Consider the following 25,856-nt stretch of genomic DNA (forward strand, 5'->3'; position numbering starts at 1 on the left):
AAGGTGGGGGAGAAGGAAGCCACATCCCGTCCCATGGTGGTGAGGTCGGGCTGAGGTGCAGCTGATCTGGAATTTGAGGCTGTCCAGGCCCCGAATCGCCAACTGTCTTCAGGAGGAGGCTTCGGTGAGGCTCTGCGAGGAGGAGCCAGGGTGGGGAGAGGCCTGGATGTGGCCAGGCCCTCCCCTCCCCATCCTCCCCACCACCACCAAGACCACCCTGGCCCCACTGGCTTCCAGACCTCAGGCTAAACCTCCAACTGCTTCTCCAGGGCCCCCGCAGACTCTCCTGCGGCCAAAGGGCAGATCAGAACCCTCCTGAGGCTCATAGTACAGACCTGCGCCCAACCACAGTGAGCCCTGAGAGGGCTGCTCTGGTCTGTGCCCTGTGGGGACCTGCTGGCAGAGCTGGAGCTAAGTGGAGGGGCTGCTGAGGCTCAAGAGCAGGGAGGGGGTTGGCAGGAAGGAAAGCGTCCCCCCCACAGACAAGGCCAGGGCGGCTTGGCCTCCCCTGCCCTCAGGGCTGGGCGCTGTTGGCCCAGGCACCCGATAGGGCCTGCTTCCGGAAGACCTGCAGGGCTGGGTTGTGGAGCAGGGTATAGGCCAGACCCCAGCGGGCCCTGCTGTGGCTGGCCTTGGGCCCTGCTCTCTTGGCTGCGGGGTCCTTGGTCTGCAGCAATTGCATCCCTGTAAGGGAGAGACCGTCTGTGAGTCATTCAACACACCCAGCCTCCCGGGGACCTGGGCCCAAGCAGAGCCTGGCAATCCTGTGTGTAGGGTGGGAGAAGGTGGTGGGGTGTGGGTTCCAGGTGCCGGCTTACAGAGTGGAGATTCACGGGAAGCGTGAGGCTGCAGAGGGGCATTTGTAAAGGACAGGGAACACTGACTGAAGGGTTAGGGTGTCATCCTGCAGGTGGTAGACCGAAGAAGGGGGCATGAGGTGTGCGGAGGAGCAAGGCGGTTAGTGTCTCCCACGCTTCTGGGGCAGCTGGGCAGGAGGGCCTTCTCTCTGAGAGGGAGGGGCTGGCCCAGGGAGGTGGTGAGGGTGGCCGAGTCCCTTAGCAAATCAGCCATTTAATTTCTGTGTGCAAATGTGTGTGTGTGCGCGTGTGTTCGTATCATGGAAAAAATTACCCTGAGACCAAACCAGGAGGGGCAACCACAGGCAGCCAAGGGAGAGAGGAAATGAGAATTTTCCTGGCACTTGCTCCCAGTGTGTGTGTTTGCGGGAAGGGGTGGCCGCTTTCCTGGGAGAAGGTGGGTGGGCTCCATTCCCCCCCCCCAGGTGGGAGGGTGCACCTTCTTCTTCTTCCCCGGGTCTGAGGCTGTCCTGGGGGCCTGCCGGGGGCCGGGGCTGGGGCGTCCACCCTCGTAGGAGCAGGGCGCAGAAGGCTGTCACGGCCGGGTGCGACTGGCTGACCTCAATCTTCAAGAAGTTGCGGTATGTGTAATAGCCTGGGTGGGTGGGGAGGGGCAGCGCTGAGGGAGCAGGGGCCCCCAGGTGGCCAGAAGCCCCCTGAGACACCCTTCCCGCACCACACACACAGGGAGTACACTGCACAAGCTGTGTACAACTACACAGACACACTGGGCAGGAGCAACGCAGGGCGCGTACACTGCACGTGGGCACGTTCGGACGTGCTCGGAGCACACCATACGTGTGCCTGCTGCACCCAGCGCGAAGTCACACAAGGCACAGCTGCACACGGCACACACTCTGTTGTTGTGCTTCGGTGCCTTAAAGTCCATTCCAACTCATAGTGACCCCATGTGACAGGGGAGAGCTGCCCCATAAGGTGTCCTAGGCTGTGATCTTTACAGGAGCAAATCGCTAGGTCTGTTAAGAGCTACGGCGCTAACCGAAAGGTTGGAAGTTCAAATCCACCAGTCGCTCCTTGGAAACCTTATGGGGCAGTTCTACTCTGTCCTATAGGGTCGCTATGAATCAGAATCAATTCGACTCTATGGCAACGGGTCTTTCTCGCGTGGAGCTGCTGGGTGAGTTCGAACCGCCAACATTTCAGTTAGCAGCCGAGCGCTTAAGTGTTGCGCCACCAGGGCTCCTTGCACGCACTCCATGGAGCGTAAAAATAAAAATTCATACCTTCCAGACTTGCTGGAGCCTAACGACTGAAAGATTGAAAGTGCCCCAAACTCTTAAGGAAATAACCTGCTCATAAATAACTAACAGACTTCGGGTTCGTTTGCCCCCTGTGACCCGCAAAGCGTGGGGATGCCTAAATTGACAGCTCCCCAGGTCATCCTTGCTGTGGGCCATAGAGATCTCACGAGCACCAACTGACCACAGTTATGACTACATGTCATTTGAACATCCTTTTCCCTATTTTGACAAATGTCAAACCTCAATGAAGTCTTTAACTTCCTTAATCCTGCTGTATAAACCGTGGACATTTTTCCTGTCAGCGGAGCTACTTTGCACTTTCAGTCTGGATACTGCCCTATCCATGGATCATTTGATCCTGCTTAGATACACTCATCACAAAATTTAAAATTTGCCTTCATCTCGGAAATATTCTCTGGCAGGAGAAATCTCTCACAGCACGCAGACCCCCACGCGGGCACACGCCTGTGGACTTACGCCACACCACTCCCACAGGTACCAGGTCACACACGCACTCCCCACTCTGCACACAAACACCCCGTGGACGTGCAGGTGACAGGCTGACGCATAGAATGCCTGAGACACAGGGCAGCCGGCACAAAGACAAGTGGCGCGTGAGCACACACTCGTGCGCAGCCTCTGACACATACCGTGCCTGCGCGCAGTCACTGCAGGCGGCGTGTGCTGCACACGCAGTGTCCCCCTAGAGCTGGTGCACACACAGAGAATACCTGTGCACCATTTCACGTGAAATCGTGAGAGACTCCCGGGAAAATGCACACACAGACGCAGGACACACGGCCTGCTCCAAGGACCCAGCACACGCTGAACACGCTCCTTCCCTCCCACAAAGTTAGAGCTACTAGCTTGCGTGGGATCCCGTCACAACTTTGGCCAAAGCACATTTCAACCAATCACTTCGTGTTTTCTTCCTCCAAACAGCCTCAGGAGAGATGCTGAGCCATTAATACGTACATTTTTACAATTGAGGAGACTGGGTCTCAGAGAAGGGGTGTGTATGGGCTAGGAGGGGCTGTGGGTGAAATTCAGGTCTGTCTGCCCCATGTAAGTTCCACTCTCCACGCTGAGTGCCACCCCAGCCCCAGCCCCACATGCACAGCCTTTCAGCTTATCTATTTTGGTCTAGTTCTGGCATAACGTGCTTTGCTGTTTGGTGTCTATGTGTTTTACTGAAGTGGAAGTATGTCACCTGTCTCGTTCCATTTTCTCTTTTCCACTGGGCACTACATTTCTAAGATCCATCGTGTTGCTATGCATTAGTCTGCTCTGCGGATTCTAACTGCACGCAGCACTCCACAGTATGCACACCCACATTCTCCCTCCCCTCCCTCCCAGGGACGCACCCCCAGAGCTGGGTCAGGACAGCCCCTCCCCTACCGCTTGGACCGCCTGCCGAAACCCCCAGCTCCTGCCCCTGCCCAGTGACCTTACCGGGGTCAAAAGTGGCAGCTCTGGGCGGCAGCAGGCTGAGGTCCATCTGGCTGAGGTGGATGGCATTGTGGAGGGCAGAGAGGAGCACTCGCCAGGCGGCCACCATGGTGCCCACCAGCACGTTGATGGGGAAGAGAAGAAAGACAACTGCAGAGAGAGCCCGCCTGGCAGGGCCGGGTGACCCAGTAAGCGAGATAGGCATGGGCTTACTTGTGCTTACTTACAACCATACCAAGGATGTGGTGAAGCCCATGTGAAATTGTGCACTACAGATGAGTAAGCAAGCACAAGTAAGCCCGTGCCTACCTTGCTTACTGCAAGCCTGTGTGTACCTTGCTTACTGGTTAATCTGCCCCTGTTGCCTGGGGTAGGGAGAGCAGAAAGGCTGAACTGCCCCACCCCAGAGTCAGTGTCAGATCACACGACATGCCCACAGCACGACTGTGCACCCCACGCTGTGCTGGGCCTTCTCTCTCTCAACCCAGCTTGCCCTCCCCACCCCCTGCCAGACAGGTCACGTCACCCCCTTCTACAGAAGGGGAAACTGAAGCTCAGAGAGAGGGAATGACTTAGCTAAGGCTGTCTAGCTAATCAGTGGCAGGGCTGGGATGTAAGTGAAGGTACACCTGGATCTTTCTGGGACCCCAGTCTCTCCCACCAGCCTCCATTGGGTTCCTTGTCCTCTAAGTCTCTCCGGGGGCCAGAATTCTCTCTCCCACAGCCTCCATCTGACATGCAAACAGAGTGCCTGCCCAGTGAGGAGGCACATGGTTTTGAGGGGACAGAGGATCCAGGGGAGAGCTGTGTTGATCCCCAAAGCGGGAAAAGCTCATGGAGCTATGTCTGGCCTTATTACAGGTACACTGAAGTGCCCTTTTTCTCTGTGAGGAAGGCAGACTCTCTCTATTACCTGCTAGGCTCCCTAATAGAGAAAGGGAGGGGGTGGCAATGGAAGGAGAAGGGCACAAAGAGACAGAGAGACATGGAAGGAGAAGAAACTGAGGGCCTGAGGGAGCCACAAGCCCAGGAGCCACCTCACCGGTTGGTCACCTCTGGGCGTCCGTGGTGAGTCTCCAGGAAGGCCCAGTGGGCCGCCATGTTCTGGAGAGTCACAGCCAGGGCCAAGGTCAGCCAGAAGGGCCTGAGAGTGGAGTTGGGGAGAGTAGTCATTGTTAGCCGGCCTCTGGGAAGGGGTCCTGGGGCCCTCTACCGCTTGCCCCACTCACCATGAGGACTCCAGGGCTCGGAGGAGCAAGAGGTTCCTGCCATGAAACACAGGCATGAACACCAGGAAGGCAAGGGCTGTGGTTCCCAAGAAGAAGATGATTTGCTGCACCAGGAGCCCTGCCCGGGGCAGGAGGTAACAGGGGGACAGGCATCAGGCTCTGTGAGGCCTGGCCATCCCTGCCACCCAGGGACCCAAGGGCTTTGGAATCAGGCAGACGTGGTTTCAGATCCCTACACTACCACTCCCTAGCTGTGCTGCCTTGAGTAAGTTACTTTACCTCCCTGAGCCTCAGATTCTTCTTCTGTAAGACGGGGATAGTGGTGCCTACCTCAGAGGACCGCTGTGAGGATCCGATGAGATAATGTCTGTGACAACTCTTTGAAAGCCACAAAGTGCTTTGCAAACATTATTTTCTCTCAGTTGTTCCTGGCCCTTGGGGATAAGACTGCATTTTCAACGAACGTTTGCACTCCTGCAGGCCAAAGCCTGGCACACGGTAGGTGCGGGAGAAATGTCTATTGAAACAACTGCCTAATTGCTTACATGGGATGATGTGTACAAAGGAATCTGGGGATGCTGTAGTTGTTGTGTGCCATGGAGTGGATTCTGACTCATAACAACCCTATCGGACAGAGCAGAGCTGCCCCATACGGTTTCCTAGGCTGTAATCTTTACAGAAGCAGACTGCCACATCTTTCTCCTGCAGAGCATCTGGTGAGTTCGAACTGCCGCACTTTTAGTTAGCAGCCAAGTACTTAACCACTGCGCCACGAGGGTTCCTTTTGGGTGTAAAGTCTACCAAAGGAATTATGATTTTTAGACACAATTTAGTCCTTTAGTCCTTTTGGTCCTTCACTCCTTTATCATCCTTCTCCTCCTTCCTTAGTGAGGTGAGAAATGAAGGAAGCAGCAGGGAAAGAAAGGGGGCCTGTGACCCTGACCTCAGCCCCTCATGTCTCAGGGTGCTTTGCTCACTGCAGTGGCCCCTCATGTCTCAGGGTGCTTTGCTCACTGCAGCGGCCCCTCATGTCTCAGGGTGCTTTGCTCACTGCAATGCCCAAGAGGAGAATCAGAAACTCAGGGCTGGAAGAGGGCTCTTTGAAGTTAATCTGGTCCAACTCCTCAGGGCAGAAAGCCCTTTGCTGTTCCAACAATTGTCACTGAATCCTGCTTGCATACTCCCAGTGTTGGGGATCTCATTACTTCCTGAGGCGGCCCATCATTGCGCATTTGTCCCTTACACAGGCTGGAATGTGCCTCCTTGCACTTGAAACTTCCAGCCAGGGGTCCCCTCTTCATGTAAATGTCTAGTGGCACCCAGGGTCCATACCCTATGTGAAGAGTGTCCATTATCTGAGGGTACCTGCACCCCCACGCCTGAGGGCAGGAAAGACAGGGCAGGTCCCTCTGCTCTGTGCAGAGCCTTCTCCAGCACAGGTAGGCACCCAGGGGGTAGCCCAGACCTGCTGAGCTCTCTTCCCTTCCCCCACTGGGGCCAGTGTCTGGGCCGGGGCCGGGCCAAGGCAGGGTAGAGTGGGCAAGGGGGGCTCACCGAGGCAAGTGAAGGCAGTCTGGTAGGCGCTGAAGCTCATCCAACAGAATATGGCCTGGCGAGAGGGGTGGGGGGTCCGGGCTCGGGAGACCAGGTCTGGGGTAGCCCCTCGGTACAGAGCTTGAAGGTTGGCCCTGGAGTGAGACAAGGGAGGCAGGGACCTCGGGGAGCAACGTACACTCCCAAAATTCCTCCTCTGGGCTGGCTTCCGGCCAAACTCCCAGTCTAATTACAACCCACTGCCATCAGCCGGGAAGCCCAGGGGGTGGGAGCCAGGGGAGGCCACTAATCCAACCTGGGCCATCTGGGAGGGCTTCCTGGAGGAGGTGACTCTGGGCAGTGTCTTAAAGGGTGAGTAAGAGTAAGCTGCAATGTGTGTGTGTATATCAAGGGATCCTTGGGAGCCAAGTCAGAAAAGTGGGAAACAACAGTGGGAATGGAAAGTGACACACAGCTCAGCCACCGGGGCAGGACATGAGGTTGCAGGCAGGCAGAGGCTTTGAGGGGGACTTGAATGCCAAGCTGAGATCCCTGGGCAGGAACTCTGAAGCATGTCAAATGCACAGGGGATGTGGACCTGTTCCCCTACGTGAGCAAGTGCTTGGACCTCCCCTTCCCACCCACCTGCTCCCGGCTAGGATCTCCTTTCCCCGTCTGCTTGGAATCCCCCGTGCTCCTTTTTGCTCACCATCAATGGGCACACGAGGCAGTGTGGCATCCAGTGCCAGGAGCAGTCTCTCCACCGCCCCTGCACCAGCCAGGCCACCTCCTCACCCACTTTCCCATGTGTCAGGTTTAGCCCAGCGCCCACGCTTGCCCACTTTGCACCTCCTGCCTTTAGCTCCCTTCCCCCTCATCTCCTGCTTCTCCCTCCGCTCCCAGCTAGAATGCTGGCTTCCCCAGGCTGCCTTCCTCATGGAATCCAGCCCACCAGGGGTTCCCTTCTCAGGGCACAAACTACACTTGACAGCCCCGAGTCATCATGCCCTGTGCCACTCACAGACATTTCTCCAACTATGCAGGACCACCCCCTAGGGCAGCCCCAGACCCACCTTCTCCATCCCCACAATCCAGCCAAGCTCAGGTGGGCTCAGGGACAACCTGGGCCTGCAGACGCCCTCCCTCTAGCCCCAGGACCTTCCCTACAGGTCCTCCCAGGTCGGGGGTCCATAGGACTCTGACTTCTTCCTCCCACCCCCCACCTCTACACCAGGTGGGTCAGAGCCTGCCACTAACCTGTGCATCACCAGTGACCGAATCTGGACGAGGAAGGTGAGTGTGCAAGACAGGACCAGGGCTGAGATGTAGCAAACTGAAGGGGTGGAGAGGGAGCAAAGTGTACGGCCAGGGCCTGGAGGGTCTCCAGGGGTCTCCAACTGCCACCAGGGTCATGCCTGGGTGGAATTACCCTGGCCCTACACCCCACTCGGAGCGGAGACCTCCTGGAGTGCTCAGACCTCAGCTGCCCCTGTCCTTTCCTGTAACATACGGTGATCACAATGGCGAGAGGACAGCTCTGAGGCTGCAGACCTGGCCCTCATCCTGGTTTTGCTGCTTGCATTGCTGTGTGAGACTCTATCCCACAAAGGATACCAGTCCACGTCGGTGGCCTGAGTCCATCAGAATGAGGGAGGCGGCCCTGCTACCCATCTCCTCCGGGACGGAGGCACTCCTCCCCAACACCTCACCTCCTGGCCATGCCCACAGACTATGAGTTTGCTGTGTTCCCAGAAGCCGAGAAAGAATGGGTATTTCAGCACAGCAGGGGTGTGGGGCTGCAACCCTCCCACCCTACATCCACTCTAGCCTCGCTCTGGACCCGCACAACAACTCCTTAAGTTCAGGGCACAGGAACTGTTCCCACTGGGCATATGTGGAAGTTGAGGCTCAGAGAGAGGGCCTGACCCAGCAGCCACACTGCTAGGAAGTGATGAAGTTAAACGTGCAACCATTTCCATGGAGATCTCGCGTGAGCCCAGGGCGCCTGCTCCCTGACCTCATCAGTCAGCCCAGGGAAGTGTTCCTTGTTCCTGGGTCTCCATCAGAAACTTGGGATGAGGGAGATCAAACACCTGTGGACAATACCAGTGCTATTTCCATATAGCTACAGGCGCTAGGGAAACCCTGATGGCGCAGTGGTTAAGAGCTACAGCTGCTAACCAGAAGGTCGACAGTTCAAATCCACCAGCCACTCCTTTGAAACCCTATGGGGCAGTTCTACCCTGTCCTATAGGGTCACTACAAGTTGGTATCAACTCAAGAGCAATGGGTCAACGGTTCTGACAGGCGCTAGAGTGGTGGACCTTGGCATGGGCGGTGCTTTAGGATCACCTGGGGAGAGGGGCTTTGAAAGCTCCCCATTGCCCAGGCTCCACCCTAGTCCAATGAAATCAGAATCTCGGGGGGTGGGACCCAGGCTTCAGGTTTTGTGAACACTCCCCAGTGATTCCGTTGTGCAGCCAGGGTTGAGAACCTGCACCGGGGGCTTTCCTGAAGGCAGAGCATGAATCATTTATTTCAATCAACAATTGATGAAAATCAATCAACCAAGCAACAATGAGTGTCTAGCCAGTGATTCCCCAACTGTGACTCTCATCAGACACATCTGGAAGGTTTGTTCAGACACAGATGCTTAGCCCCACCTTCAGAGTTTCGAATTCAGTAGGTCTGGGCTGGGGCTTGATCACCAAGGTTTTTGAAAAGCTCAGGTGCAGCCAGCGTTGAGAACCACGACTGCAGAAACCTGGGGCCTTTCTGTGGCCCCTGGCTCACTCCCTAACGGCAGGAGGGGGCACTTTTCTGAAAAGTGAGGTTAGGAGAAGGAACTGGGCATGCATTTAGGCTTGAAAACTGCAACACGTGACTGTAAATGTAAGGCATGACGAATAGAAGCAGTTTATTTGCCCTAGACCTGTCACTTCCTGCCTCTGAGCCTTGATTTCCTGCTCTGTGAGAAGGGCTCAATGATTCATGACTTAGCAGGGCTGCTGTGAGCAAGGGTCTGGGCTTGGATGCGGACTGAAATGGGCTGTGTTTGCTCCTGCCTGTGGCCCAGGTGGCAGCCAGCTTGAAACATCTCCAGAGATATCATTTTCTGCCCACCTTGTCACCTGCACAGCTTGTGGGCCGGGGCAGCATTCCTAGGGCAGCCTCTGGTATGGGAGCTAAGGAGCTCAGGAAGGTGGTAGGGGCTGTGGTCATAGAAGGAAGCAGTCACTGCACACACCTTGCCCCTCCCACTCCTTGCCCCTTTTCATTCCCAGCATGGCTAGCTCTGTGGGTAAAGGATGATGTTAACCGTCAGGAATAGCTACAGATCAGTCACTTCCACCTGCAATACTAGCGGCCTAAGCTCCGACCATCACATATCACTCCTCAGAAGCCAGGATGCCGCTGCTTCTGCCCCTGATGTCCACTTCAACCCACACAAGCCTGGAACCCCCAAGTCACCAAGCTTTGTCTCAGGGTGGTGGAGAGAGCTCTGGACTAGGCATTAGGAGACTTGAGTTCTTCTCTTGGCCCTACTTCTGACCTGCTGCGCAACCTCAGCCAAGACCTTCTCCATGTGTCAAGTGGAGTCAAGTCTCAGTCTCCTCCACAGGGTTGTTGGGAGGGTCTGGTAGGTGGGTGTTCCCTAGCAGGGCTGCAGAAGGCATCAGATCATGGAAGGGAAGGCTGGTATTATTCCCTGGATCAGGGGCTCAGTGTCAGGGGAAGGAAGGAGAGAGGAGATGGCCAGAGAGGACAGGGATTGGAGAAGAGGAAGCATCCACCCTCACCAACCCCACCCACCTGCCTCGAGGATCCTCCTTTCCCACCCTCAGCAAAGGCTCCAAGGCCTGTCCCCTCAGCTCTCTTGTACCATTGCCTTCCCCATCTCCACATCAAGGGAGTCAGCCAAGCACATTGGGTGTGGGGGTAGGAGAAGCCACAAAAGCTGACAAGGGGCAGGGGGCTGGCTGGGACTATATCTTCATGTCTCAGAAACTATGAACTTGAAGCTCCAACCACCCCAATTTGAAGATGTGGCAATCAAGGCCCTGAGAAGGGAAGGAGTGTGCCCAAGGGCACGCAGTATATTGGTGGCAGGCTGGGACTGAGCTTGGGGATTCTGGTTCACAGCCCCCACTGCAGCAGGCCCTCCAAGACTCCTGTGAGGCCTCACCTTCCAGTGCCCACAGGTGGTGCTTCACGAGCTCCACCACCTCCTGCCTGTCCTCTGAGAGCAGGATCCCAAAGCCGGCCAGCAGGTAGGAGACATCCGTGGTGATACCTGCCCTCACCTTCTGGATGGTGGGGACCACGCCCACCAGCAGCAGCAGGGCCACCTAGAAGAGCCCCAGAATGAGGACCCCAGGGCCTACCTGTGCTGGCACCTGGCGCTGCCATCCCAGGAGGTATCTGCTGAGCTGAGAGCAGCGTGCTGCCTGCAGCCAGCTGCCCACCTCCGAGCTGGTGCTCCGAGCCTCAGGCCTCTCGGCAGCGGGTAACAAACAAACAGGCACAACTTCAGCGTCACGAGCCAAAGCTGCACTTTTCAGTAGCACAGTTGTGGGTGTGTTTGTAAAATTAAATACGAAAATATAAAATGGAATATATAATATTAAATTTTCAATTTTTCCAGGGTTCAGAAAGCTGTGTCCTGTGTATGAGCATGGGCATTGAAGCTAGACAGATCTGGACTCAAATTTTGGCTACCCTAGATATTAGCCCTAGGAACTTGGCCAACACAAAGTCACCTCTCTGAGCCTCAATCTTCCCATATGTAAAATGGTGAAAAATTCTACCTATCCCCCAGGGTTTTTTGGGGTGTGTCAGGGGAGTTATTTACCAAACACATACTATCTCACTAAATATTCTGAACTACCCAGGGAGGAAGGTATTTCTGTTCCCCCATTTTACAGATAAGCTATAACTTCAGAGAGGTTGAGTAACTTGCCAAAGGGCACACAGGAGGTAAGTAATGGAGCTGGGATTTAAATCCATGTTTGTATGATCCCAAAACTCATGCCCTGACTCACTATACGGTCCCAACAAGAGTTAACATCCCTCTTTCTGGGAAGGTCAACATTCCCAAGATGGCCAGAGCAGCTACAGGATTGTGGGTGGGGCTTCTACAGCACTGAGCTGGGCTTGAGCCATCCCCAGCTGTGGGTCAGAGGCAAGGGTCCAGAGGCAGATGGCACTACAGGATGCAGGACATACCTGGTAAATGGCTGTCCCTGTCAGAGTGGTCGAAAGCACCAGCTTCAGGGGGAGTTGGAATCCTGCAATCCTCAAAAGAACAGGCAAGGTGAGCCCCAGCACCACCCAGGCCTGGGAGCCCCCTTTCCTCCCAAGGGGCCCAGGAAAAGAATAGGGTTCACAGGACACTCGACCACCAAGGCCAGGCCAAGCTAGGGGTTGTCCTTTCTGATGACAAGGTGCTGGGAGGTGGAAGGTGAGAGCTGCCCTCCACTGCAGCTGTTCTGCCCCAGGGAGGGCCGGGGCCACCTGCCACCACCGGCCTCAGCTTCCCATCCCATACCTTGCTGTGGGGTGTAGATATGGTGTCTGAAGCAGATCCAGGCCCGGCACAGGAAGCCATGCTTGGAGGTATGGGAGCTGCAGAGAGACCCAGGCAGGTGGGGGTCCTCAGGAGAAGTCCCTGCCCCAAGGCCGAGGCCCAGAACCTGGCTCATTCCCCTTCTCCGCCCCTGCCACACTGCCCAGTGCCAGCCCCCAAAACAACCCACCCGAGGGTGTGCCTGGGGCCTCACCTGCTTTCCAGCTTCTTCCGACGAAGGAGATACCTCAGATACTCCTCAGAGTAGCTGCTCTGCAGCACCTGCGGAGACAGACAAACGGACGAGCAGATGTGGCCTGCCTGGAGCCATCCCTGGGGCCCTGGCTCAGGGCGCTAGTGGGCATGCAGTTGGTGCTCCGTAAAAACCACTTGGCTGTGGATGTAACAGAGTGCTGGGAGGGGCTGAGCTATATGGATGAGACCCAGGCTCCCCAAAGCTGCCCTTCTCATCTTCACAAATGCAAAACCAGTCACTGTCCTACTGATGGACCCTCAATGCTGGGAAGTTCTTCCTAGGGTCTGTCTCCAACTCTCTCCTGCTTTACTCAGTCATATCCTGTTATTGCTTCCCTCCCAGCCCTCTAGCCTGGTACATTCCTGAGCAGGACACAGGAGAGGGGCCATTCCAGGTCAGAAACCCCAGGGCTCTCCTGCTAGTACTCAAGGGAGATCACAAGGGTGACCGGATTTGTCTAAGCCACATTCCAGGCTTTAAGCTGCCTGCAAAGTGGCTGAGGCCCATGGGAAGATGGGGCGAGCCCCTGCTCCAGATCGCTAGGGGAACACAGAGAGGTTTGTCACCCGTTGCCATGGCAACCCTGGCATCCAGGGCGAGTGTGGGTCAGCTCAAAGCTTGACTGGGTCCTTTGAGGCCTAAACCTCTTTGTCCAAGGGCCAAAGAGGGTTTTATTCCTCTCATGAGTCGGGAGAAAGGCATGCAGTGGAGGAAGACGTGAGGCAGAGAACATCCCTGGGAGGAAGAAGAGGAGGTAGAGACGTGCCTGGCACACTATGTATCCCGAGGAGAGCCGCTCTCCTCTTCGGAGCCAGCTGAAACATGAAGGGACAGTGGGATTTCCCCAAAGGAGTGGGAGCATCAGGAGGACAGTGAGGAACAAGTACTTAGACCCCTACTCACCCACCACGTGAGAGTCAAGCCATGAGTCAGCCGGGTCTTCTTGGAGCAGAGGGCCCAGAAGGGACCCAGGGCTGCCCCATGAGCACCTGAGCCCACCCCAGCCTCTTCTGTCTTCCCTCACCATAGCCTGGGTGATCTTGCTCGTTCTCTAGCTTTCGTCTGATGACACTCAAATTAAGACCCAGTCCCAGCCCCTCTCCTGAGCTTTAGACCTGCGGTCCAGCCACCCACTGGACACCTCCACTGGAGCATCATCTGACCCCTCACACTTGGCACATCCACAACTGAGCGCTGTCCCCCGCACATCTGCTCTCTGTCCTAGATGCCACCCTACGGGCCTTTCCTCACCTTCCCCATCTGAAAAGTAACAAATCCTTTTGCATCTGCGTCTTCAACTTGTCTTGAGTCTGGCCCTCTCACCCTCTGAGGGCCTCCGTGGAGTTTTTCTTTTCCTCCTCCCTCACCAGGAAGAGTTACGTGGCCCAGCCTCCACCAGTGTTCCCACGGCATTTGGATGATCCCTTATTGTACTCTTGCATTGCACTGTAAATATCTGGTGCTGCACCTGTCTCCCCCACCACAATGGGAGCTCCTGGAGGTCAGCTCTGAGTCTGTAGCACCTGTGCCTGACACATAGTAGGTGCTCAGAAGCCTTCTTAATAAGATTGAAATATCTTGTAAGAACTCTGTCTCACCATGGTACATTGATCCATCTACCCATCCACCTATCCACCCATCCGTCCATCCATCCATCCATCCATCCATCCACCCATCCATCTACCATCTATCCAAAAATTTGAAAAATATTTGCTGAGTATCTATTATGAGCTAATACCTGCCAGGTCTTAAAACAGATACAAACTCATCTCTGCCCGTTTACTAACACTCTTTCCTATGCCTGCAATGCCTTGCGCTTATTCTCTTCCCACTCCAGATTCTCCCTGTTCTTTGGGGTCCTGCTAAAGTCTGCCTCGTCCAGCCTGCCTCCCTTCCCCCAGAACCCCCTTTTATCTGACATTATTCAACTGTATCCAACCTATTGTTGGCTCATAATATTCTTCTGCACTGGGTAGTTCCTGAAGCATTTCAGTATCTGCAGATTCAGCTCCTATTAGGCACAAGGCCCCCGTCCTGTCGCATTTCCCCAACTGGATTCTCAGTTTTTCAGGGATGGAGCTACAACTTTCCTGTCTTCTGACCCAATTCTCCTTTGTTGAGTTACTACTGTTCACACAGCCCAGTTCCCGGGTATCTTGGATGCCAGCCAGGGGACTTGCCTAGACTTTGCCTGGGGTAGGGGGAGGAGCAACCAGTCACTCAGTGATTCAGCAAACAGTTTCTGAGCACCTACTATGTGCTAGACCCTACACCAAGCGAATGTAAGACCAAGAGACACGGGGGAGTAGACAGCATCTTTGGGTGCTGACAAAGGGCCCATCCCAGGCCTGCCCCTTTACCTCAAAGCCTGCTCCTGCCTTGTGGCTGAAGCTTCTCACCAGCTGCGCCGGGTACCAGAGGCTCAGGAATCCTAGGCCCAGAAGCAGAGGCAAGCAGGCCAGCAGGGAGTAGTACTTGTAGATCTAAATAAACAGACAGACACTCAGACAGACCTATCTTCTGCCTTCCTCCCCTAATCAAGGGGATCCATTTCCCTTCCCACCTAGTACTGGGCTCTGTGAAGGGCCTGAGGATGGTCTGGGGGCCGCGGGAAGGCTTCTGGTTCTGTCGCCCGCCACCCTGGGCCACACAGCACAATGCATCCACTTCCCCATCTCAGGCCCTGCAGGTGTACTCACCCCACCCCCAGGCTCTTGGACCCCACTGCCCACTGCCCTTAGAGGAGCCAAAAGGGAGGAGGTTATGCAATCCCCTCCACCCTACCCCCAGACACTGGATGGGGCCTGAAACAGGGGGCACCTGCTTTCTATGTTCCTATGTCCCCGGAGCTTTTGGACACAGGCCTCTTGAAATTAGACAAAGGCCTAATGTCTTCGTGCTGTCTTCAACCTGTGCATCAGGGAATTGGGTGTCCTACTTCCTGGGGCTGAGGCCTTGCTGGGGCTGGGCCGCTTATGTATTCATTCATTCACTTGTTAATTCAATATGTTTTTCTCTAGAGCGTATTATATGTCTGGGTCTAGGTGGTGGAAACCAAGTCCTCGCTCTCAAAGGAACCGCCTAATCCTGCCCTCCACCTTGGAGAAACTGGTGTTATCAACTTCATTTATTAGTGGGGAAACTGAGTCTCAGAAGGTGACATGGTGTTCTCAAAGCACTTACCACCACCTGACATCATTTGGTATAGTTGCTTATTTATTTATTTATTGTGGCTCTTTTTCTGGAATGACAGCTTTGGGAGGCCCGGGACTTGCCCATAGCTGTATCCCCAGAACCTAGAAATGTGTCTGATACAGAGTATGTGCTTCAAAAATGCTTGTTGAATAAATGAATGGGTAAAAGAATGAATGAAGTGGTGAAACTGGATTCAAACTCAGGTTGTCTGGCTCTGATGCCGGCACTACACCCTTTAGGCTCTAGCCTGGGCAGGTTCACCCCTCCAGCCAGACAGACCTAGTGCACTGGGTTCTGATAGCCACGTTCTGAAGTTCTGGAATCTCCTTTTAGCCCTCTGAGACCACCCTCTCTCTTCACTTCCACTCACTCTAGTCCGGCCAAAGCAGGCTGGGGAATCAGTAAGGGGAAGTGGGGGGGATTCCAGGCTTCCTCTTGCTCCTTCTCTGCCCACTTATCTCCTCCCTCCTCCCTCCTAGACTGGAAGCTTCTGAGGGCAGGGCCCAGCTCTCTTGTCCTTGACCTCTCCTGTAATAAGCCAAGCTTAGGAATAGGCATGTTTTTAAAGGCGTAAATCCTGTGCCTAATGGAATGTGGTAGAGAAGCCCATCGTATAAACAGAGATAAAAGGAGCCACTGGGTTTAAGCAGGCTTGTTTGCATGTCCCTCCACCCCAAGCCATTATGAGCCAGTGGTTACCTTGGGCGTCTGGGGACACTCCACCCTTTGCCAGACCTGGACCCCAAAGTGGGCCCAGGACAGTGTGCTTCCAAGGAGGTACGCAGCTCCATGCCTGGCTGTGGCACAGGCGGCTAGAGGGTAGTAGAGGGCAGGGTAATAGAGCAAACCCAGCATCTTCCAGGGCCCTGGAAGGCAAGATGGACAGGAATACAAGAAGGTGAGGGACAGACATGGGGCCTGGGTCCAGCCTACTCAGGCCACTCTCCTGTCTCCTTATTCCAAGAGCCCTGGGTTCAAATCCAGACTCAGATAATATAAGCTCTGTGATCTTGGGCAAATTACCTCTTGGAAAATGAGAATAATAATAGTATATTACCAGCTGCCGTGGAGTCAATTCTGACTCAGGGTGACCCATGTGCGTCAGAGTAGAACTGTGCTCCGTAGGGTTTTCAGTGGCTGACTTTTCAGAAGTAGATTGCCAGGACTTTCTTCCCAGGTGCCTCTGGATTAACTCGAACCTCTAACCTTTTGGTTAGCAGCCAAGTGTACTAACCATTTGCACCACCCAGGGAAAATAGTATATTGTCGTTGTTGTTAGGTGCCATCAAGCGGATAGCGACCCCATATGACAGAGTAGAACTGCCCCATAGGGTTTTCTAGACTGTAATCTTCATGGGAGCAAATCACCAGGTCCTTCTCCCACGGAGCTGCTGGTAGGTTCTAACTGCCAACCTTTTGGTTAGCAGCCAAGCGGTTAACTACTGCGCCACCAGGGCTCCTTAATTAACCTGTTCCTCATCGAGTCAATTAAGACTCGTAGCAACCCTGTAGGACAGTGTAGAACAGCCCCATAGGGTTTCCCAGGCTGTAATCTTTATGGGAGCAGACTGCCATATCATTCTCCCTCAGAGTGGCTGGTAGGTTCAAACCACCAACCTTTCAGTTTGCAATCGAGTGTTTTACCACTGTGCCACCAGGGCTCCTTGGCTCCTTAATTAGTGAGAGCTAAATGAGAAGATGCATGTACAGTGCTTAGCGCAGTGCCTGAGTAAAAAGTTCAACAAATTAAGCCCCCACTTTAGTATTGTTCCCTTCTCTGACCCTCAGTTCCCTGCCCTGTAAAATGGGGCTTATATCCATAGTTTGGAGCCTGGGTACCACAGTGGTTAACTTGCTAACCAAAAAGTCAGCAGTTCGGATCCACCAGCCACTCCTTGGAAACCCAATGGGGCAGTTCTACTCTGTCCTGTAGTGTCTCTGTGAGTTGGAATTGACTTGATGGCAACAAGTTTGTTTTTTTTTTGGTTTTGGATCCATACTTAGCAGGGTCTTTATGAGGACTGGATGTTCTCATGGGGGTCGTTCCCCAGGGCAGTGGACCCACCTGATGGCAGCTGTCCTTTTCACCATCACCTCCCTTGAGTGAAGGTGTAATTCCTCAGGATCCCCTCCCTGTCACCCTCCCTATCATCCTTCATTCTCACACAGGGCCACGTACTCTGGTGGACTCAATCTGTGCCCATGAACGAGAGAGTTCCCTCCCTCTTGGGAGTGGGTTTTGCACAATAACAGAAAAAAATTAGAAATGGCAATATTGACCCAATAGCTGGGATCAATGATGGGGAGATTTCAGGCATCATGGTGGACAGTTCAGGAGGGGCCAGGGGCAGCGTCTTCTCAGTGGCATCTCATGACATGGGATGGGGGCTTCTTTGCTCGCCTACAGAGAAGGCCTGCCCCACTGGTCAGGATTCCCCCCCAGCAGCACTGGTACCTTGGCTGGGAGTCCAGACGAGGGCCAGGAAGGGCAGCGGGTCCTCATCAGGGAGCAGCAAGCACAGGGAGCTGAAGAGGATCATGAAGACAGCAGCCGGCACCATCCGGGGCTTGTCCTCAGCCAAGAAATCCACAGGGCTGAAGCAGAAGCAGGGGCAGGGCAGGAGGGAGATGCTCAGCCCCTGCACCCCAGTACCTCTAGGCCACGTTCCACGAACCGGGGGGGTAGAGTTAGCCCTATTTTCCAGATGGAGAAACTGAGGTCCTTTCATTCGTTCCATAAAGATTTGTAAAGTGTTCTGTATAACAGGCATGGGGCCCTGTGGCAAAGTGCCTGGGGAAGCCTTCACCCCAGCACACACACACATATACACACACACACATACACACAGAGTGGGAAAGCATGCCCGAGCACTGCTCCCTCCGCCCACCCTGGAAATGCCAGGAAATAGCTGTCCCCTCACTAATCTGTCTGTCTGGGCTGGCAGACCTTCAGAGAGCTCAGTGAGTTACAACATCCTTATGCAACAACCACCGCCCCTGGACTGGGTGTGGACCCGGAGGCAGACGGCAGACAGTGGGCACAGCTGTCCCAGGCATTGCTCCTCTGAGCTCAGGACAGGGGCCTCAGACCTTCTGCTCCTGCATCCCAGCTTGCCCTGCTTTGTTCTCCCCTCAAGCCCAACGTCCTACCCAGGCAGGGCAAGCTCTTTCCTGGGCCAACGGGTGAGGCAGAGACCCCAAGATGGTTCCCCACACACCAGATAGTAGGGCCCCTCTGGGTGCAAAGCCTGGGTCTGGGGTGCAAAGCTGTCTATGTGGGGCCCCATCTGCCACCTCCCTCAACTCTCTGGCCTCTGGCACACAAACCTTCCCAGTCCCATCTTCTCGGGGGCATCCCTATGCCAGGCTCTGGGGTTACAGAGCTGAAGGAAACAGGGGTAGAAATTCCAGCCATAGGGGCTGAAGGTCCCCATGAATCTGCCTTTAAGCCTCAGGGTCCAGGTAACACCCAGAGAGGAAACCAAGGTCAAAATGACACTGGTGTGGCCATGGCCTGTCCAGACACTGAGGACAATCTTGGAAGCTGTGTCCTGGAGCTAGGCCCTGCTGGGCTTACATTTCCTGGGGTCTAGGATGGAATCCCCTCTCCTCATGTTCTAGACAACAGGAGCAGGTGGACCTGAGCGGGCCCCTCCCCTTCCTTCTGGGGGTCTTGACTAAACCTGGAGATGGGGGTGGGGACGGGGAGAGCCCCCAGGCTGAGAGAGGTGGGGTGTCACTGAGACTAGAGCTGGCTTCCAGGTACCTAACAAATAACCCACCCTCCGAGAGTGGTCCCTGTCAGCTGGGCCCCCGAGTGGGGCCGCCCAGGCTAGGGTACCTACCTGGGCAGCCCGGGCCTGCCGTGCCCACAGTGGGGCCACAGCTGGCGGCGCCTCAGCAGCACAGCCAGCAGCAGCAGCGCAAGGAGCTGTAGGAAAGCACAGGAGAGGGCTTTGTGTGTCTGGGCCTTATCCCAATGGTCTGAGTCGGAGGGCTTGGCCTCAGTCCCCAGGGCACTCCCTCCCACCCAGTGCACACTCATGTGGCATCTTGCGGGCTGGCCAAGAGGTGACAGATGTCTGGGAGGTTGGCTTGGCCTGCATCCTGCACCCAACCTGGGAGGATTCCCAGATCCCCCCTCCCATATTCTGGGCTCCCAGGGCCTCCCAGCCCCGACCTCAGCAGGCTGGGGTGTCCTCTGTTCATTGCAGTAGGTTGCAGCGAGGTTGGACTCACCGACAGTGAGGCCAGGCCGGCATGGGAGAGACTGGTTGGTATGCTGGACTGGCACAAGGGCACAGGCCTACAGAGCAAGCAAAAGTGGGGTCAGGCCTGGGTCAGGGCCCCTGGGTGTGCAGCTCAGGTCTGGGATGCTAGGCTGTCTACACTGGGGCTTCACCAACCACCCGCCTCAGCCCTCTGGCCTGTCCCACACAAGCCTGCCTAGTTCTGCCCCCTCAGGGTCATCCTGGGGCCTTCATGCGCCTATGGCGTGCCCGGCTCTAGGGCTAGATGAGGAGACATGGGAGGGAGATATGCCTGGATGGGCCTGTCCAGAATGGGCCAGCATAGCCCAGATCCCTCATCCTGCTTACCCAGGTACTACCTGCCCTTCAAGGTCCGCTTCCCCGCTTTTCTACTCCAGGACTCACAGCCCTCTCCTCAGAACTGTGTCTGGGCTAAGCAGTCAAGAGTTGTGTCCTATGATCTCGCCCTCCACTCACTGCTGGTATCTGAGACTGGTCATGCTGCTGACTGGAATGACCTTCCCTGGCCCCCCAGGTCTTATGTCTTTTCTTTCCCTGTTTCTCTCTCATTAAGGGCCTCTGTGTACAGCTGGGCAGGTTGCATACTGCACAAGGATGCCTGGCCAATGGAGTGAGTGGGGTTTGAAATCCAGACCATGCTGCACCTACAGAGCTGTGTATACCCAAGTGGGGTCCCCTTTTTCTAATTATCACAAAGGCTCCCTATGAGCTGGCAGAGGTCCTGCTCTTGCCATAGCTAAGCATAGAGGCAGGGCCATGGTGGAGATACAGAGATCAATGAGGACAATGATGGCCTCAACTTCCCCGGCTAGGTCATGTGACAAGAGGAAGGGGCTGGGCAAGAGCACTGCCCTCAGCTCGGGACTGGACCTGGGCCTGGGAGAGCAGACCGGACTGGGTCCCTGGGGAGAGGGAGACCTCTGAGTTTGAAAAGCTGGAGTCTGGGAGTGCCAGAGGGAGGATATCAGTGTGGTCACCTGGGGCAAGGTCTGGTGGGGCCAGGAAGGGCCTCAGAGGAAGCTCTGTGCTACAGCTGGGCCCTCTCAGCCCAGGAGGCTCAGCCCACCCTCCTGGGCACCCTCCTGTTGTGTGGAAAGGGAAATCCCAAGGGCTCATCTTCCAGGGTGAACGCAGAACTCTGGGACCCTCTGCTGGCACAGCCCAGTCTCCCCTGGGCTCTCCTTCTCTTAGGAAATCCCAGAGGGTGAGACACAGGAAAGAATCTGGTCTTGTGGGCTTGTCCTTGGGGTGAGAGGGGAGAATAAATCCGTTCTGTGCATCTTCTTGGCCAGGGCAGAGCAGGCCTCTTCCTGAACAGAACTGTGCTCAGGGTTACAGTAGGGGCCTTGAAGGGGATCGGGTTCCCACAGTCTGAGCCTGGGCCGCCCACTCCGATTCTAACTAACACTGAGGCCTCTCACTCTGGTGGGCAGGGCGGGGTGTGGCTGAGGCAGGGCCCCTGTTTGGCCACAAGCATTCGGAGCAGCCCCTCTCAGCCCACATCTCCTCATGTGATTAGGCCCTGCTTGATCCTGGATCCCAGGGCCCAGCCAGAGCCCGCCACGGCAGGGACTCTGCAAACTGCCCTGGAACCAGCTAACCGATTTCCAAGCACCTCACCCCAAATCAGGAGCCACCCTTACCCCATGGATCCCCTCCAGGCCCCGTCTGAGGGAAATTCTGGCCATTTCTGTACCATCTGGGGTCCCTCATCTGACCCCTCCACTCACTTGTTCAATGAACAAATGTTTGGCTGATAGGTCATGGACCCATGTTTTGTGCTATGGGACAGGCAAGATGGTCAAGACACAGGTAACAAAGAGCGACACCTCAGGGAGAATGGTGAGGACTAGCCTAGGAGAGGCCAGCGGAGGTGCTGAAGGTGAAGACGGGGGAAGGAGACCTCAGGCAAGGGGTCAGACGAGGTGGTATGTGACTGGAGTTTGAAAGATGGCTTTGTGTAGACAAGGGAGGTTCCTGGGTGGTGCAAATAGTTTGCACTTGGCTACTAATCTAAAGGTTGGCGGTTCGAATCCACCAGGCAGCACCACAGAAGAAAGGCCTGGAAAACTGCTTCCATAAAGACTACAGCCAAGAAAACCCTATGGAGCAGTTCTACTCTGTAACATATAGGGTTGTTCTGAGTCGGAATTAACTTGACAGCGATGGGTTTGGTTTTGGTTTGGTTTTGTGTAGACAAGAAGACCAGGACTCAGAGGGGTTAAGTATCTTGCCCAGATCACGTAGCTAGAAAAGTGGCAGAGCCAGGATTTGAACCCAGGAGCCAGTCTGGCTTCAGCACCTAATGTTCCTAACCACTTTTCTGTGCTGCCCCTATGGAACCCATTGCCTTTGAGTGGATTCTGACTCATAGCGACCCTAAAGGACAGGGTAGAACTGCCCCGTAGGGTTTCCAAGGCTGTAAATCTTTACGGAAGCAGACTGCCACATCTTTCTCCCGCAGAGCAGCTGGAGGGGTCGAACCGATGACCTTTCAGTCTGCAGCCAAGCACTTAACCATCACGCCACCAGGGCTCTGCCTCTGTGAAGGACAGGTGGAATGGGGACCAACCAGGAGGAAGCTGTTGCACCAGCCGAGGTGAGAGGCAAGGGATATATGAAGGAAGATATTAAGTTGAACGATATGAAAGTGCCATTTCTGTAAGTCCAGTTGAATATCCAGTTTCAATTAGTCCAATATAAATAGTTGCTGGGGAATGGAAAGGCCAGGCTGTATTTCAGAGATATTTAGGGGGAAGAATTTATGTGCTTCTATGTGGAGGAGCTGAGGGAAGGAGCGTTTCGGGATGATTGCAGGACCTGGGCCTCATCCCAAGAGGAGGGGTAAGAACCAAAGGCAGGTAGCCCAGGGAAGCTGAGTCTTGATCTTGGGCAACTTGGGGGTGGTGCTGGGCACCGAGGGACAGAGACCAACTGCAGCGTGGTGAGGAGTGCCTGAGTCTGAGTGGTAAGGACATCAGATAAGGAGTCAACACAGCTGTTTCTAGAAGCTGGCTCTGAGCAGGAGCCTGGGAAGGGCCCATCCAGAGGGATGGCAGAAGCACTCTGCTCTAGGTGAGAGGGAAAGGCTGACCTTCTGGGGTGGGGCTGTCTGGGGCAGAGGTGCCGAGAGGACTGGAGCCCTGCTTCCTGATGTTCTCCCACCCACTACAAAAGGGCCTGCAGAGCACACTGGCATTGGTCCACATAGTGGGAGGGCAGGCAGTGAGGGAAGTCCGCAATTCCGGCTGCCCAGGCAGCCCTTTGAAGTGGTGGGGAGGTGAGTGACATCCTGGACACCGGCCACAGGCGTATGTGTATCCCCAGGCTCCGCATGCGAAGCTCAGCATTGATGGTGGGTGGGTACCCAATGAGCACAGGTATCACAGGTGGGTGCTGAAGGGCTGAGCACATACCCTGTGGCCAGAGGGGCCTCTGGGGGTAAGAAAGGGCCAACTCTGCTCCAACAGGTCAATCCCACACTCACAAGAGACCCCAGAATGAAGCATCCCATCAACACCAACCTCGTCAACCAGGTCCTGGTACTGCAGGGGCACCTGAGTCCATCCAGCCACAGTCTCAGTGCCCACCGACCCCAGCTCCTGCCTGAGCAGTGCTGGTGCACACTGAGGCACAGAAGGAGCCACCGCCTGGGGCTCCCCAAAGCGTTGATGCACTATTTCCCTGGGGTGTCTGACTCATGCAGGGAGAGGTGAGCCCAAGTTCACTTCCCTGGGATTCCCCTGAGCTGCTGGTTTCCTACCCCCATCTTTGGCTATGGGGCAAACAGCCTGACTTGGTTTGCCTAAGTACGTAGACTCAGAAAAAAACCTCTTCATCCTTAAGGGTGGCACGGCCTGCAGTGGGAAAAATCCAAAACCCCAAACCCATTGCTGCTGAGTCGATTCTAACTTATGGCGACCCCATGTGTTACACATAGGGTTTTCTTGGCTGTAATCTTTATGGAAACAGATCATCAGGCCTTTCTTCCGCGGCACTGCTGGGTGGGTTTGAACCATCAACCTTTAGATTAGTAGCGGAGCGCAAACCTTTTGCCCCACCCGGGGACCTCAGTGGGAGAAAGGGATCTGCCAATCCCAGATGCCACCACATTAGTGGCAGCACTCCCCATCACCTAGCTTCTCCCCGCCTCCTGGTCCCTGCCATGCACACAACTATATTCTGAGACCAGTTTTAGATCTGAACACCACAGCACAGAGCTGGCTGCAGGCACTTGGCTCCCAGCCAGTGCCCAGGCCTGAGGCTCCCAAGGACACAGCTTTAGATCAGTGCCTTGACCTCTGCCAGGGTCTGCCTCCTGGCTGTTCCTGCGCCCCTCCCCAGCCTGCTCCCCTGCCCCCAACACGGACACAGCAGGGACACGGGAGTCCACAGGCTCTATAGGTCAGCAGGGGAAGGGAGTGGGGGGCACACCCTTGCTGCTAGCAGGCTGCTTTCCAGGTGGTCAGAACCTCAAGTCCTCCGAACAACAGCTCCTTCCCCCAGGCCTGAGTGGGGCCTCCGTCCCTGCGGGTGACCCAAGCCTGCCCAGGCTGCAGCCCCAGCCCGAGGAGGATGAGAGCATTTTTCCTTCCCCAGTGTCGATTGTTGATGGAGAACAGATGTGCACACAGCTGGCTGGGCAACACCCCAGCCTCACCTTTCTCGTTCCCCAAACCCTCCGGCAGAACAGGGAGGTGGGAGGTGGGGCCGGGGGCCGGGAACAACAGGGAGAGAACGGAGTTCTGGGTCCCGCACCGGCAAGGGTCTTTGGTAGGGGGTGGGGGTCACAGAGAGGCCCAGACTAAACAAAGACAGAAAGGGTCTGGGTGAGCAACGGCCGCTCTCGGGTGGGCCGAGGCTGCCTTCCTCCCTCCTCCAGGCTGAGAACAGGACCTACTCATCTCTCCAAAGACAACAGGGGTGGGTGTGTTTCCTCAATGACCCCCCACCAGGATTCCTTCCGAAGGTTCTCTGCCTCCCCCTTCCCTGTCTGCCCAGGGAAGCAGACACTTGCAAACACCCCACCCCACCCCACATGGTCACCACAGAGACCAGTAACCCCTTGAAGGCCAGGCACAGCTTCCCTCAACGGCTCACCAGAGCTCCTCCAACCTGGTTGGTTACAGGCCAGAATCACCCAGGGAGCCACTCAAAAGACAGCCAGCAGGGCCCCATCCAGACTGGCCGGGGATCCGAATCTTCAAGCACGGGGCCCCGGAATCTGTATTTTAACACACCTCAAAGGTGGTTTACAGGTGACTAACCTGGCCCAGCTCCCCCACCTCAAGCATCTTAACAGCGGTGCAAGGACTGTTTCCATTTAACAGACCAAACATTTAATGGGAGACTGAAGCCCAGAGAGGTTGTGACTTACTCAGAGTTACACAGCACATAACGGGCAGGCCTGGGCTAGAGAACCCATCTTAGGAGCCTATGCCCAGGGCCCACTTCCCTGTTCTGTGACCTCCGCCACACCCCACACGGTGAGCGCACTGGGCCAGGGCTTCCACACTTACCCCTCGGGCTTGGGCCCCTCGCCCTCTGGGGGCCCGTCGATGTACCAGCTGCCATAAGAGTAGTCCTCTGTGGCCCCAGCGGTCTCATTTCCTGCTGCCTGGGACGACATCCTCTTGTACCTTTGCTTTTGACCCCCAGACAAAAGAAAAAAAGCCACTACAGATGTGAAAAAGGGCTTTAAAAAAAAAAAAACTTAAACAAAGAAACGTTTCTCTTAATCCTAAAGGTTACTTTCTTGCTTTTAGCTGTCTGGGAAAAGCCCGTCTGGGAGTGAGGGCCTGGGCAGGCTGGCACTGGACGAGGGGACGGGCCTCTCGTGTCGCCTCCCGTCCCTTCCTGCCCAATTTTGCTCAGTCCTGCAGAAGCTAACTATACCCCCTTAGAGGTCTTCGGAGTCTGGCTGGAGCATCTATCTGTCTGTCCAGCAGGTCTTCGCCCAAAGGAGATTTTCAAAAAGGTTTGGCCAGTCTGAGCTGCCCACTGAGACCCCTACTCCTTCCCCTTCCCAAGCCCACTCAGACGCACTCACAGACACACTCCCAAGGGAGGACAGGGAGGAAAGAGTTGCAGAGATGAAAGGGTGGGCGGGCTGCAGGCGGCTCTGCAAGGTCCAGCCAGGCCCTCCCAGCTGGGCGCCCCCGCTCCCTCACTCTCAGGGCCCAACCTAAGCCCCCTTTGTTTGGCCTCCTTCGAGACCACCCCTCAGTCTCACCCTGCC

General features: G+C 55.5%; 1 protein-coding gene across 2 annotated transcripts; it reads right to left on the reverse strand.

The window, feature by feature from the left end:
• Positions 1-514: 514 nt before the first annotated feature.
• Positions 515-25,483, reverse strand: STRA6 (signaling receptor and transporter of retinol STRA6). 2 transcript variants are annotated; one of them, XM_004374740.2, is made up of 18 exons: positions 25,378-25,483; positions 25,138-25,262; positions 19,587-19,653; positions 19,193-19,278; positions 17,803-17,942; positions 16,047-16,279; positions 14,513-14,635; positions 12,111-12,178; positions 11,879-11,955; positions 11,557-11,618; positions 10,517-10,679; positions 7,588-7,663; positions 6,352-6,485; positions 4,798-4,915; positions 4,611-4,712; positions 3,572-3,735; positions 1,297-1,452; positions 515-684 (listed from the first exon to the last, which is right to left on the reverse strand). In XM_004374740.2, exons 2-18 carry the CDS (start codon positions 25,245-25,247, stop codon positions 515-517), a joined length of 2,049 nt encoding a protein of 682 aa, XP_004374797.1. In that variant the 5' UTR covers positions 25,248-25,262; positions 25,378-25,483. The 2 variants fall into 2 exon arrangements, with proteins under 2 accessions (XP_004374797.1, XP_012410534.1); XM_012555080.1 differs by having other exon boundaries at positions 25,138-25,257; positions 25,370-25,477.
• Between the last annotated feature and the right edge of the window lie 373 nt (positions 25,484-25,856).

This window comes from Trichechus manatus, unplaced genomic scaffold, assembly GCF_000243295.1.
Source record: "Trichechus manatus latirostris isolate Lorelei unplaced genomic scaffold, TriManLat1.0 scaffold00030, whole genome shotgun sequence".
NCBI lineage: Eukaryota > Metazoa > Chordata > Mammalia > Sirenia > Trichechidae > Trichechus > Trichechus manatus.